We start from the raw sequence: 17,516 nt of genomic DNA, 5'->3' as shown, positions 1-17,516 counted from the left end.
TATATATATATATATATATATATATATATATATATTTATGCAGTGGTCCCTCGGTTAACGAGCACAATCCGTTCCAGCAGGTTGCTCGTTAACCGAAAAACTCGTTAACTGAAACCATTGTTTCAATGGGTTTTTGGGTAATTGGTTCCAGCTCACCGAAAATTGCCTAAGTTCAACAAAAAAGGTAGAAAAGTACACTTACTTTGAGGTGTGTATGTAAAAGGCTCCTTGATGATGATGATGGGAATTAGAATGGGGGTGGAGGAGAAGGAAGAAGAGAAGGCATTGGGGTGGAAGAGAAGTCACCTCATGGCACCATTTCACCCATAAAATTTTAGTTCTCTTGGTGTATTTCAAGATTATTTTCTTAAAATCAACACTGCACTGCATTATATATTGTCAATATGCAAAATATATTTCAAAATGACCAATAATTTGCTTGAAAACACAGAAAAAAAATGTTTAGTTGAAGAGAGTCTCAAGCAAGATGTTACCTCCACTGAAAACAGAGAGACACTAACGCCTGTATGGTGTGTTAACAGGCTGGATGGCACGCCAGAAACTAGTTTCTTTACCTTCAATTATGTTCAACAATTATAATTGTTAAAATTACTAAAAAAGTTAATATTAAACTTTTAAAATTATTGAATAGTATAAACTTCTTGATATTTACTAAAATAGTAAGGAATTTAAGCCCTAAAACCGATTACTGTATTGGCGGACTAATACTACAGCTAGTGGACCGCCAAATGCAAGCGAAAACATGTTGAAGTCGGCTCGTAAAAAACTCGTTAACCGAAGTTAAGAATCTTATGGAAGGTAAATCGTTAACCGAAATCTCGTTAACTGAGGCGCTCGTTAACCGAGGACCACTGTGTGTGTATATATATATATATATATATATATATATATATATATATATATATATATATATATATATATATATATATATATATATATATATATATATATATATATATATATATATATATATATATATATATATATATATATATATATATATATATATATATACATACATACATTCATATATACATACAGGTTGACTATCAAAAATCCGGCAACCTCGGGAGCTGAGGAGTGCCGGATTTTCGAAAATGCCGGAAAACTGATGGTTATATTTGCTGTACAAGTTTAACAGAAAATGACTACCTGTACAGCCCTTTAAACAAAGAAAATTAAACACTTAAGTTAGGATAATGTAATTGACATTGCTGGATTCCTTGTAAGACCAGGAATATTTTGAATATAAATGTCATATATTTTGCACAAAAGATAACATATTTACTCAGAGTAAACATTATATCTAAAATTTGTATGTCTAATGCAAAATCTATGATGTTTATATTCAAAATGATCATCAAATTGTAAGAATTCCAGCAATGTAAATTATATTCTGGCCGGGTAATTTGTATGAATTTTATGAGCTAAAACAAATATCCTCAGTTAATAAAAAAAAAATATTCTTCACGACACTATCTGTCAATCAAAGTACCCCAACTTGCCTCCCCCCCCCTCTTCCAACCGGCTAGATGGTCGGTCGGTCCCATCCCTCCCCCCCCACCCCCCAGAGAAATGTTGGGTGAAAAAACTAATTTTAACTTTTAGTAATAAATAATACCTCAAACTAAAGTTAGGAAAATATAATTGACATTGCTGGATTCCTTGTAAGACCAGGAATATTTTGAATATAAATGTCATATATTTTGCACAAAAGATAACATATTTATTCAGAGTAAACATTATATCTAAAATTTGTATGTCTAATGCAAAATCTATGATGTTTATATTCAAAATGATCATCAAATTGTAAGAATTCCAGCAATGTAAATTATATTCTGGCCGGGTAATTTGTATGAAGTTTATGAGCTAAAACAAATACCTTCAGTTAATAAAAAAAAATAATCTTCACACCGTGCCAGATGGTCGGTTGGTCCCTCCTTCCTCCCCACCCCCCACCAACCCTCCCTACCAGATAAATGTGTGGGAAAACCAGACTATTTACCTTTTTAGTAATAAATAATACCTCAGACTGAAGTTAGGATAATATAATTGACATTGCTGGATTCCTTGCAAGACCAGGAATATTTTGAATATACACGTCATATATTTTACACAAAAGATAACATATTTGCTCTGTGTAAACCAAATTCTTACATTAGATCTAAAATTTGTGTGTCTAATGCAAAATCCATGATGTTTATACAGCTAGACCCCGACTTACGACGGGGTTAGGGACCCAAATCCAGGTCGTAAGTCCGACATAGATGATAAAAAAAAAAAAAAAAAAAAATTTACAATGAAATACAGTACAGTGAAAGTAATAAATAATGAGAAATGGATACAGTGTGACTGAGCACTTACCTTTAATGTAGTCAGCTGAATGCACATGGGGGCCCCATAATTTTCTAATTATACATGGAGACTACATTAACTGGAAACGTTTCGGTATAGAAAATGCGTGTGTCATTAGAAGTCACAACTGCGCGGTCGTAAGTCGAAGCAGTCGTAAGTCGGGGTCTAGCTGTATTTAAAATGATCATCATATTGTACGAATTACAGCAATGTTAATTATATTCTGACCGAGTAATTTGTATGAGTTTTATGAGCTAAATAAAAAAATTATACTTCACCAGCGTATATGAGTAGATGCACCGGGTAAATTGGGCATTCCAGTTCTGCCGGGGACCGAGTAAATGTGGAAATGCGCAAACGAGAACCGCGAGGTATTACTGTATAGTAACATTAAACTAACCCAACTCTGCCTCTGATCAGAGCAGCTGTGTGGCTTGTTTATATTTTGGTCAAGAGAATTACCGACAGGATGTGAAACTCGTATTTTTGCCTGCGATGTTTTGTGTTGCCATGATCTGCCACCAGGGTGTAGCACCATTGCAAATGGCTGACTAGCGGCTGTTAACATTTCTTTAATCTTTCTTGGGTCATTTTTCATTTAGATAATAAACAAATGTTTCTTAAAGGTAATACAGTCGTTAAATAATGTAAGACAAGTATCTGGTGTGGGTTATGTATGAAGGACAGTGAGATGTTGTGAACTTCCCTCTGCCTCTAAGCCATTATTTACGTCTTCGGCAAATTTGCCGTAAGTTTGTGATAATTTGCCTTGTTTTTCAGTACAGTCTGGATTTACGTGGTCAATTGAACCCGTGGAGGTCCGTGTAAAACGAGAAACGCGTTAATGAAATAACAGAACATATGGGATTAATTGAAATAGAGACTGGGCCGACCCCCAAACTCCACATTTTCCGACAAAATACATACCTTGTAGTCAAAATAACATCTTAATTTTATGATGGTATGCACACACAATTAATAATTAAGAGAAATATCAATAATATTAGGTTTTTTAACACTTACGTTAGTAGAAAAGATGGCTGGGCACACGGGGATGGGGGGTTGGTTCCGAGGCAGAGGGCAGATTATTGGCCCTCACCTGTATCACTTGTATCACTATCCACCACAGAGGCTTGCAGGGCCTCTTTGTCAAACCCCTCAATGACCATATTCTCACTATCACTGACTTGGGCCGGCTGTGGCGAGTGGTGGGTGAAGAACTCGGTAATGTTTTAATGACTGGGCGACCTTGTGCGCACCCTGCCTGCGCCGCTTCCCGCGTAAATGACCAAATTTACCGCGTAATTAAAACATTTCATTTTGGCAAGGCACCGCGTAAATGACCAAACGCGTTAACCAAAACCGCGTAAATCCAGACTATACTGTATTTTATTATTACAGTGAACCCTCACTTTACGCGGTCAATTGAACCCACGGCGGCCCGCGTAAAGTGAGAAACGCGTAAAGTGAACAACATAACATATGGGATTAATTGAAATAGAGACCGGGCCGACCCCCAAACTCCACTTTTTCAGACACAATACCTACGTTGTAGTAAAAGTAACTTCTTAATTTTATTATGGTATGCAGACACAATTAATAATTAAGAGAAATATCAATAATATTAGGTTTTTTAACACTTACAATAGTAGAAAAGATGGCTGGGCACACGGGGATGGGGGGTTGGTTCCGAGGCAGAGGGCAGATTATTGGCCCTCACCTGTATCACTTGTATCACTATCCACCACAGAGGCTTGCAGGGCCTCTTTGTCAAACCCCTCAAAGTCCATATAAGTCCATATCCTCACTATCATTATCACTATCACTGACTTGGGCCGGCTGTGGTGGGTGGCGGGTGAAGAACTCGGTAATGTTTTGATGACTGGGCGACCTTGTGCGCACCCTGCTCGCGCCGCTCTCCGCGTACAAGGGTACACACACAGCGGAAAGTGAGCATTCCGTGTTCGGCAGGGTACCGCGTAAACGTGGAAACGCGTAATGTGGGACCGCGTAAAGCGAGGGTTGACTGTACTACATCTTTACAAACAAGGAATCTCTCAATTTCATAAATCTTTGTTTTTTATTCAGATAGAGTAAACTATAGATTTAACCCTTTGTTGTGCTGGTGCTATCAAAATTAACCTGTTGCCTACTGCTCAAATCATTAATTGCATTATTTTGTCTGGATAATAAAAAATAAAGTATTAACTCCCTCTCTCTCATGCACGAGATAAGTTTTAAGTTTTCCAGTTCCAGGATCACATCTCTGAGGCCCCCAGGGCTGGCGAGACAGTGCACGGAGAATATTTTTTTTGCTATATCAATTCCCCCCAAACTTGTTTTTATTGGCATAAACCATATCTTTGGCTTCATAACTGATTGTTCTGCAACATAAGCCCCCAAAAGAATAATAAAAGTATATAGCTATTTTTCATCACTTGTAATAAACACAAGAGAAAAAACTCACACCAATACGTTCACAACCTCCAAGCTCAAAGTTGTCTGAGCCAACTGTTTAAGTATATACTATGCACTGCTAGAAGTGAAATTTCATGAGCTTTCAAATGCAGGAATTAGATTTCTGATGTGATCAATAGTTTTTGAGAAAATAACAAGAAAACAATTCTCAAATGGTAAAACTTTTTTTTTGCGTGTCTATGTTTTATGTCACTATAAATTATAATGATGAGAATGGTACTGATACAATTCATGTAAGTCTTGAAAATCCTCTTTCAGAGACTTTTTTTGAGACATTGTCACTGTAAGGAGGTTGCATAGCCTGATACAGTAATGGCTTTTGAAAACTAGACACTTTCCCTGTAAATATGAAAAAAATATTACTTTAACAACCATCACTTCACTTCCCTAACACTAATAAGAAAATATTTCAGGGAGTTGGGTAAGCACTGTAATCCAGGAGTTGAGGCAGCCAGCACAGAGTTATGGAAATTTAAATGGACTAGGCTCACATTCACGGTCTGACTGCTGAGATAATAATGTGCATTTATCGTTCTGTTCTTCCCTTCTTACTGGCCTCGAGAGTCGCCAATTAGTTTATATGACAAATAATTGACAACTTTACAGAGGGCCAGCATTGTGCATGAAGACTAGTCATTTTTAACTACAGTACTGTACTTAATTTCTAAATTACTGTAGATCACACTGAGAGCTTAATATTCTTTTGCCTTAAATATTTTTGAACCCATTATTTAATGATTTGTAATAGATTAATAGATACTTTGTCAGATGCCACTGATACGATATAAGAAATTAGGCGTTTATAAAAGCTAGACAACCCTTATTTAGAGAAAGACCACATCCTACTTGATATTTGATTTGATAACTGATATATGTGGGTGTTCTGCATGCCTCAACAGTGCAACCATTCATGCCACTGCTTGACAGTGACAGTGGTGGGGTGTGACTCACCTGTGACAGTCTTGACGGTGACAGTGGTGGGGTGTGACTCACCTGTGACAGTTTTGACGGTGACAGTAGTGGGGTGCGACTGGTCTGGTGGCTGGTACAGGGCATGATACACCCTGCCAAAAGTGCCCTCCTGCTCCACCTCCAACAGTTGTAAGCATTCTCTTGCCACTCTCAAGCCAGTCAACTTAGCAGATATATCACCTGTAGCATTGGACACAACAATTACTACTTACATCATCAAACAACTTATCTCTTCAATAATAACTAGAATAAGAATCACCATATATGGACCTCCTAGTTCTGGCATACGTACATGAATAACAGAGCATGTCCACAGGTCTAGTGTTCCACCTCTCAGGGGCCTTTCCTAACATGTGGTAACGTGAGGTGAGCAGCTGCAAACAATTACTTTCCTCACGTTACCAATTCATTAATAAAAGGGATTTCTTAAGTATCTGAAGAGGAGGAGAAAGCCAAAACCATAGAGGAAAAGAAAGAAATACAAATAATAAAATAAAAAGATGAAGATCAGAGGGAATGAAGAAAGGGAGAAAGTGATAGTACAGTAGAACCTCAATAAATTGGACTAATTGGGGCAGACCCCAGTCCGAAAAATACAAAAGTCCCAAAAAAGCGAATATATGGGGGGGGGGGGATGTTGAAGATAACACTGCTTATCTGAACTGTTTAAAGAAAATCAATTGTTATGTTATAACTGCACTTCAACAACTAAGGTCTTTAAGTGTACAACAAGGTTATTAAAACACAGTTACATCAACAATTAAAAAAATATGAAACGACTCTCTGGGTTGAAAATCAGATATATAAGTCTGGTTGTCACCGAGATGATTGTTATTTACTGTAAAGTGTTATATGTAAGTAACCACAGAATTTGTCTTGTGAATAAAGAGAAAACTGCAAACTGTACAGTACTATAAACATAAAAATAAGAACAAATAAGTGTAGGAGTATATTGTATGTGGCCCAACACCACACACACACACACACTGACACCACGCACACACACCCCAACGCACACACACACACACCCCAACACCACACACACCCCACACCACACACAACACCACACACACACACCGACACCACACACACACACCCCAACACCACACACACACACACCCCAACACCACACACACCCCAACACCACACACACACACACACGCACACACACACACCCCACACCACACACACACCCCAACACCACACACACACCCCAACACCACACACACACCCACACACCACACACACACACACACACACCCAACACCACACCACACACCAACACACCCACACACCACACCACACACACACCACACACACCACACACACACACCCACACACCCCCACACCAACACACCCCCCACACCACACACACACACACACCCAACACCACACACACACCCCAAACACACACACACACCCCAACACCACACACACACACCCAACACCACACACACACACACACCCAACACCACACACACACACACCCCAACACCACACACACACACCCCAACACCACACACACACACCCCAACACCACACACACACACACACCACACACCCCAACACCACACACACACACCCAACACCACACACACACACAACACCACACACACACACACACACCCCAACACCACACACACACACACTAACACCACACACACACAACACCACACACACACCCCAACACCACACACACACACCCCAACACCACACACACACACCACACACACACACACACACCCACACACACACACACACACCCCAACACCACACACACACACACACCCCAACACCACACACACACACACAACACCACACAACACACACACACACCCCAACACCACACACACACACCCCAACACCACACACACACACCCCAACACCACACACACACACACACCCCAACACCACACACACACACACACCCCAACACCACACACACACACTAACACCACACACACACCCAACACCACACACACACCCCAACACCACACACACACACCAACACCACACACACACACACCCCAACACCACACACACACAACACACACACACACCCCAACACCACACACACCCAACACCACACACACCCCAACACCACACACACACACACACCACCCCAACACCACCACACAACACCACACACACACACCCCAACACCACACACACACACCCCAACACCACACACACCCCACACACACACACACACCACACACACACCCAACACCACACACCCCCACACCACACACACACCCCAACACCACACACACACCCCAACACCACACACACACACCCCAACACCACACACACACACCCCAACACCACACACACACCAACACCACACACACACCCCAACACCACACACACACCCCAACACCACACACCCCAACACCACACACACACACACCCCAACACCACACACACACCCCCAACACCACACCCAACACCACACACACACACACACCACACACACCACCACACACACACACCACACACACCACACCACACACACACCCCAACCACCACACACACACACAACACCACACACACACACACCCCAACACCACACACACACACCCCAACCACACACACACACACCCCAACACCACACACAACACACACCCCAGCACCACACACACACACCCCAACACCACACACACACACCCCAACACCACACACACACACCCCAACACCACACACACACCCCAACACCACACACACACCCCAACACCACACACACACACACCCCAACACCACACACACACACACCCCAACACCACACACACACACAACACCACACACACACACACACCCAACACCACACACACCCCAACCACACACACACACACCCAACACCACACACACACACCAACACCACACACACCAACACCACACACACACACACCCCAACACCACACACACCCCCAACACCACACACACACACACACACCACACACACACACCACACACACCCCACCCACACACACACACACCCCAACACCACACACACACACACCCCAACACCACACACACACACACACACCCCAACACCACACACACACACACACCCCAACACCACACATACACACACCCCAACACCACACACACACACACCCCAACACCACACACACACACCCCAACACCACACACACACACACCCAACACCACACACCAACACACACCCCAACACCACACACACACACCCCAACACCACACACCACACCCCCAACACCACACACACACACCCCAACACCACACACACACACCCCAACACCACACCCCCACACACACCCAACACCACACACACACACACACCCAACACCACACACACACACACCCCCAACACCACACACACCAACACCACACACACACACCCCCCAACACACAACACACACACCCACACCCTCCACACACACCCAACACCACACACACACACACACTCCAACACCACACACACACACCCCAAACAACACCACACACCACACCCCCCAACACCACACACACACACACCCCCAACACCACACACACACACTCCAACACCACACCCCACACACACACCCAACACCACACCCACACACACACCCCAACACCACACACACACACACCCAACACCACACACACACCCAACACCACACACCTCCACACACACACCCCCCCAACACCACACACACACACCCCAACACCACACACACACACCCCAACACCACACACACACACCCCAACACCACACACACACACACCCCCCAACACCACACACACACACCCCCAACACCACACACACACCCCAACACCACACACACACACCCAACACCACACCCTCCACACACACCCAACACCACACACACACACTCCAACACCACACTCACACACACACCCCCCAACACCACACACACACACCCCAACACCACACACACACCCAACACCACACACACACACACACCCCAACACCACACACACCACCCCAACACCACACACACCACACCCCAACACCACACACACACAGACCCAACACCACACACCCAACACCACACACACACACCCCACCACCACACACCACACCCCCAACACCACACACACACACCCCCAACACCACACACACACCCAACACCACACCCTCCACACACACACCACAACCCTCCACACACACCCAACACCACCACACACACACTCCAACACCACACACCACACCCCAACCACACACACCACACCCCAACACCACACACACACACACACCCCAACACCACACACACACCACACCCCCACACCACACACACACACCCCAACACCACACCCTCCCACACACTCCAACACCACACCTCCACACACACTCCAACACCACACACACCACAACACACACACACACACCCCAACACCACACACACCACACCCCCCAACACCACACACACACACCCCAACACCACCCACACACCCAACACCACACCCTCCACACACACTCCAACACCACCACACACACCCCAACACCACACACACCCCAACACCACACACACACACCCCAACACCACCCACACACACCAACACCACACACACACACCCAACACCACACCCTCCACACACCCAACACCACACACACCCCACACACAACACACACACACCCAACACCACACCTCCACACACACCCCAACACCACACACACACACCAACACCACACACACACACCCCAACACCACACACACCACACCCCCAACACCACACACACACTCAACACCACCACACACCCCAACACCACACACACACACCCCACACACACACACACCCCAACACCACACACACACACCCCAACACCACACCCCACACACACTCCAACACCACTCACACCACACACCCCCCACACACACACACACACACACCCCAACACCACACACACACACCAACACCACACACACACCCCAACACCACACACACACACCCCAACACCACACACACACACCCCTGCAACACCACACACACACACCCCCAACACCACACACACACACACCCCAACACCACACCCTCCACACACACTCCAACACCACTCACACCACACCCTCCACACACACACACACACACCCCAACACCACACACACACACACACCCAACACCACACACCACACCCACACACACACCCAACACCACACCCTCCACACACACCCCAACACCACACACCCCAACATCACACCCTCCACACACACTCCAACACCACACACACTCCAACACACAACACACACACTCCAACACCACACCCTCCACACACACACCCCAACACCACTCACATATCCCTAACAAGAGAATTAAGACAGCAGACATAAGGAGTGAGGTCTTATTGTGTGACAAATGTGTGTGTGACTGTGAGTTAAATATCAGCTGTTGAGGAGTGCTTGGCAACACTCCCTTCCACTCCATCTCTAATTACTCACACCTTTCTGCTTTCTCACTCCATATTTTCAAATGTTAGGTTATGTAATGTTGAAGGGATACAACCTTGCTTTATACTTGTATCTATACTTATAACAATCTCTCTAAAAAATACTTTAGATTTCGTGTTTATTCAAGACATCTTTAGGTCTAGAGACCCACTAATCCCCCACCTGACATTGAGTCAGGTCAGGTCCCCATACCCCCCTCAAAAAATACTTTAACCTTTGTCTTTATTCAAGACATTTTCAGAAAATGCTCTCGATTTTCAACCCCAGAAAATTTGTTCCCAAAGCCGGAATTCTTTTTTTTAATTCCGGCTTTTGGAATGATTTTCCGAGCAAATTTCAATTCCGGCTAACGGAGAGTTCTGGATTTGAGGGATCCAGCTAACGGAGATATTACTGATGCCAATAAATTAGAGAAAAAGTACTACATTGCCAAACCAGTAAATAAAAGCCAAGTGAAAGTTTAAAACAGTCACCATTTGCATTCACTCCCTGCTTCACCATAGCAATGGAGACCAGCAAGGACACTACCTCCGCTGATTCCCTAGCAATGCTCCCTCCCCCCCCACACACTGTGTCAATTTGCACCACCCTCCTACTCCCACACTGAGCCAGCTATTTTGTGTGCAAAGAAATGTATATTCCCTTTATGTGTTTACCCTTGTGAAAAAATTTTTTTTTCTTCACAATACTGTATGTACAGGTATGTAGGATGGTGTGCATATAACCGAGTAAAAATAAACGGGGAAAGTTACGAGTTGAAAAACAACCATAACACTTCATAGCTTGGCTCAGTAGCCTGGTGGTTACAGTGACGAGTCTAACTTGGCTACAATGCCACCAGTGATGTTAACAGGCAAATATGAAAAGAAAGTTATCTGTAAATTTTCATTTGTATCAGGTATTTGTAGATTGAAAAATAAATGTTGCAGGTAAGGCACTAATAGATTGTAATGCTTGTAAGAGTTCAGAAACGGTTACTGCTTAGATACCTCTGAAGAGTTGGGTGTCTGCCGTACGGACATTAATCGTCTCAGGTTATCATCAGTACAGTAGTTATAAATCAAGCTTTTATATTTACAATAAATATTTTTGTAATTAAAAATAACAATAATGTGTTTAGGTAAGCAATGACATTTTTAATTCAGGAATTGGGTTAAGTTGAATTTAGCCGACTGGAGACAGCAACTGGGGGATTCAGTAGCTTACGGGAAACCAGAGCTTCACGTATAGGACGCGGACTGATTTTTTTAATGTCCAGTTCTCACTCTGTATAATATAATGGATTGGTGATAGGAAAGGTATCCAGCCACAAAATTTGCTTCAAATCTGCCAGGTGGCAACCAGGTAATTAGGGCTAACCCATGCAAGTGTGGAAGATGATGATGATGATAGAAAGATGAACTCACATTACTCAGGAAAGGTGGAGATATAAGTAAAATAATCATTACTTAGATACAGTATAAGTGATCAGCAGCCCACATGATGACTGGTTAGTCATTACTGTATATAACAGTGAAAGACGACCCCTCAGGGCAGGTGGACAAAAGAGGTAATATAAAAACTGTACACAATAAGACAAGTTTTTTCAATACTCTACACAAGGAGACAGTGTGGCCAGCACTACACCCAACCCCCTTCAATACTCCCCAAGTACATTTAGGTACACATTCACAGCTTGGTAAACTGGGGTTTCCGCTTGGCTACTGCAACACCACAATATATAAACACTCATTGTTATACAATTCAAGTGTTTCCTCTCACTGTATGGACTCTGAAACAACAGATTAAAATAAAAAAATGCTCAATTAGCAATTCAGGCCAATGTTGAGGAGCCCACTGAAGGGTAGGATGTCATCACTGCCTTCACATATAACAGCTGTTACATATGTCTATGTATTTACATAACATTAAGATGTGTGCTGTATATTCACTTTGTATCAGTCACTGTTGTAAGAGCAGTTTTCTCTGAAGCAAATATCAAAGCTGTACAGTATATCTGTTGTAGTAATTAGTTTACTTTTTGCACTGGATGTGAATTACATTGGTTCTATATAATTTACAATATTTTGTAATCATATAATATTAAGTACAGTTGTACCCCACTTAATGCGGTCAATAAAACCCAGAGGGTACCGTGTTAAGTGAAAACCGCGTTAAGTGAACAACAGAACATATGGGATTAATTCCAATAGAAACCGGCCCGACCCCCAAACTCCACTTTTTGATGACACATAACTATGTTGTAGTAAAAATAACATCTTAATTTTATGATGGTACATGCACACAATTAATACTTAAGAGAAATAGAGTCGCCAAGTTAATGTCCATTCAAATAATGGACTCAACTCCCTCCCCCTCTTCTCACACTACACTGCTGGCTCTTCCCTCTCTGAGAAATTTTTGGGGGAAAACCACTAAATTTTAATAAATAATACCTCAAACTAAAGTTAGGATAATACAATTGACATTGCTGGATTCCTTGTAAGACCAGGAATATTTTGAATACAAATGTCATATATTTTGCACAAAAAATAACATATTTACTCAGAGTAAAGATTTTATCTAAAATTTGTATGTCTAATGCAAAATCTATGATGTTTATATTCAAAATGATCATCATATTGTAAGAATTCCAGCAATGTAAATTATATTCTGGCCGGGTAATTTGTATGAATTTTATGAGCTAAAACAGGCAGTCAGGCAGGGTGGCGGGTGGCGGGTGGGGCAAATCTAAAAATAGCATCTCGAGCCGGACACTCACCGCGTATATGTGGAAAAAACCCGCTTTAAGTGAAAGTTCAGCTCTGGCGAGGCACCGTGTATACGGTAAAACGCGCTCAGTGAAACCGCATTAGGCGGGGTAATACTGTACTTATATAAAGAAGTTTTGAGTTACTATTCTATTTTTTTTTTTTTTTTTATTGGGCACTCCCCTACATCCTTGTGTAAGTGAAGCACAGAAACATTTACAGTGCCCAACAGGGAAGCATGCTAAGTTCATGCTTGCCTTATGTCTCATGAGTTAAGGGCGTAGAAGCCTGAAGAGTCAAGGGCATAAAGGGCATAGAAGCCTAAAGAGTCAATGGTTTATGTCATCAAGTTATTGGAAGCTCCAACAACTTGTCCCTAAATACGAATTCGCAACTTTCGATTTACACCAGGTACCTACTTTACTGCTAGGTGAACAGGGACTAATGGGGGCTAGGAAGTATGTCCAAACAACTTCCACCGGCCCGGGAATCGAACCCATGACATCTCGCTTGCGAAGGCAAGAGCGGTACCACTCTACCACCAGCACCCCCACAATTCTATTTGTAAAATATTTAAATTTTTCAATTTCAATAGTTTATTCCTTGATAGAGGAAGCGGGATCCTAGTGCTGTCACTAGGTACCCATATTGTAAAATATGTATTGTTTGTTGATGTTTTGGAGCTTCTCTTCCTACGTGGTATATACAGGGTGTGGATGTGAGACCAGGAAAGTGACTACAGTATAATCTTATTTCAACCAGTGTGTATCCTATAGGTGGGTATTAATTTACTCACCAGTATTCAAGGTGAATAATAGATGATACTTTTGTGAATGGAGGAAGAGCCATATTATGGGATTAAGATAGATAAACTACTAAATTAATTGCATCACAGGATCATGCAGTGTTATTGTCTGTACTAATGTTTACTATAAATATAATAAGCTGGTATTTATTTGATTCCTGGTTCATTTTATACAACTTAATGAATGATTTCCTTGGGTGAATTCTCAGTGTAATTATACAAAATGTCAACTGTCAGCTGGAGGTGGCAAAGGATTGTCTACATTAGGGGTGTCAAACTCATTAGCTACCATGAGCCAGATTTAACATGAGTACACACTATGAAGCCATGTAACATAATTATGAGCACTTCGCGATCACCACTTCAGGGAGTAGTGAGGCAAAATGAGGGAGGTGGATACAGGAACAGGACTAGAGGCACTGAGGGGTGAGGTCTTAGTCTACTCCAGAGTGAGGGACAAGCCCTCCAGCCTAAGGGCGAGCTTTCAAAAAATAAAATAAATAAATAACCCTGCTTGTGCTAATTGTTGTAAAATATATAGTTACCTTGATTAGTCTTATTGCCTGCTACTGCTGTTGCCTGATAATTGGCACCTCTTGGTATGGACCAAGGGATCAATGTTTGGAGCTAATGACTGAGTTACAGCAACCTTCAGTACTGAATTCAGGTACACATCATTAAGTTGAGAACGAAGCCGAGATTTATTAATGTTCATTACAGAAAAGAGCTGTTCACAAACATATGTTGTTCTGAACATGAACATAATCTTTGGGGCAAAACACTTAATCCTGGGATAATTTGGTCTTGCATAATGATAAAATGTGGCAACATTGACATTCAAAAACTTGGTTCCTCAAAACAGAATCACACTGGAGCTCAATTAATTCTAACTGAAGATGTTCTGGTACCTCATTAACACTGACAGAGAATGGGTTCTGAAAAATGGAAAAATTTTCTCAGGGTATAATTATAAAGTCAGCAAATATTTCTTGGAACTCATTCCTTAACTTGGAAATCTTGATGCAGTACTTTTCTGTGTTGGTATCAACATGAAGCCCAGATGTGCCTTGCAGGGACTTTAGGGTCAGAAAGTGTGAAAGATTAATGCAGTTTCATCTCAAAGGCATGAATACGTACAGTCATAAACTGTTACCAATTTAGTACAACCTTGCATCTTTGTGTTGAGGTAATTTAAGTCCTTTGCAATATCCCCCATGAAGGCTAGATATTGAACCCATTTACATCCTTTCCTTTCTGTTCCATAAACATCTGTATTTCACTACGCAATTCATTAAATTACTGCAGTACAACTCCCTGACTTAACCAGCAAAACATCAGTGAGATATGGCAGTCCATGTGTGTTCTCCTTTTCCTCCAAAAAGCAGTTGAACTGTCTGTGGTTCAGACCTCGTGCTCGTATAAAGTTCACTGTCTTTATAACGATATCCATGACATTATCCATCTTTAATGTTTTATTGCACAACACTTCTCTTTGTATAATGCAATACAAATTATGAAATTGATGATTTGGGTTCACAGGTGGTAGTTTTTCTTTTAATTCTGTTGCCACTCCAGCTTTTCTACCCACCATTTGTGGTGCTCCATCTGTAGCCAGACTCACAGTTTGTACCAAGTCAACATCAAATTCATCCAGTGCCCCTACCAAACACATGACGATGTCGTCGCCTGTTGTTGTTCCTTTCATTGATACCAGTTCCACAAACTCTTATGTTAACTGCATATTTCATCAACACCGGGTCTAAAAACTGCAAGTTGTGCTGCATCAGTTATATCAGTACTTTCATCAATTGCAACAGAAAATGCAGTAAAGGATTTTACTTTGTCTTTGAGTTGACTGTTAATATTCTCTGATAATTCATTAATTATCTTGGCAGCTGTATTTCTTGAGAGGATGATGTTTGCAAATGCTTGACTTTTTCTGGGCAAATATCTTCTGTAGCCATCAACATACATTTCTTTATAAAGTTCCCTTCAGAAAAAAGTTTCCATGACAGCTATTTCATAGGCAATCCTGTAACTTGCCTTAACTGCAGCATCACTGACTTGATGAACACTCTTAAATACTGACTGCTGCTTTTTCAATGACTGACAAAAAAGTACAAGATTTCCCACTTTTCCAGTACCACCCGACACTCGTCATTAATTGTTCTTTTCTTTGATAACATGATTATGGACTCTGAAGTAAAAACAATGGACAATGCTTTTAATATTTGCAACGCTCCAACTGCTTTGAGCTACTATGCTGGACTAGTACCCGTGTGACTGCCCAAGCAAGAGCCCGCCACATCAGAGCTATCACGTCTAATACCGATACGCGGCCAGTGGTCGGCCCATCTCGCAACTCGTATAGTGACATGCTCAGAACCACAAATAACCATTGAAACTATCTCTAATTGCTCTTTCATTGGTGCTGTTGCACTGAATATTTTATTCTAGCAAACACCAGACGATTTTATTCTGCCGAGGGAAACCCCCACTAGTCAAAGGGTTAACAACGCATTTAGCAGGCCATTGCTCTAACACCAGATACATACTGGACTGATATTCACAAAACACCCTACAAGCACTTGCCTTTGAACATACTCAAGAGAATAGATAAGAGTCAACAGAATAAAAGAGTATTATCCGATACAAATAGTCTCAACTTTTTACTTCAAGTGCTACTGTCTTAGGCTCTTAGCTGCTCAA

General features: G+C 42.4%; 1 protein-coding gene across 1 annotated transcript in view; it reads right to left on the bottom strand.

The window, feature by feature from the left end:
• Positions 1-5,083: 5,083 nt before the first annotated feature.
• LOC121862007 overlaps positions 5,084-17,516 on the bottom strand; it is a 101,044-nt gene continuing 88,611 nt past the window's right edge. The window contains exons 7-8 of the mRNA XM_042359936.1: positions 5,806-6,006; positions 5,084-5,193 (exon numbers count right to left, since the gene is read on the bottom strand). Of these exons, the coding sequence (XP_042215870.1) occupies positions 5,084-5,193; positions 5,806-6,006 (311 nt within the window). The remainder of the gene's footprint in view (positions 5,194-5,805; positions 6,007-17,516) is intronic.

Source organism: Homarus americanus, unplaced genomic scaffold (assembly GCF_018991925.1).
Source record: "Homarus americanus isolate GMGI-L3 unplaced genomic scaffold, GMGI_Hamer_2.0 scaffold25013, whole genome shotgun sequence".
Classification (NCBI taxonomy): domain Eukaryota; kingdom Metazoa; phylum Arthropoda; class Malacostraca; order Decapoda; family Nephropidae; genus Homarus; species Homarus americanus.
This window is presented reverse-complemented; position numbering and strand designations above follow the sequence as displayed.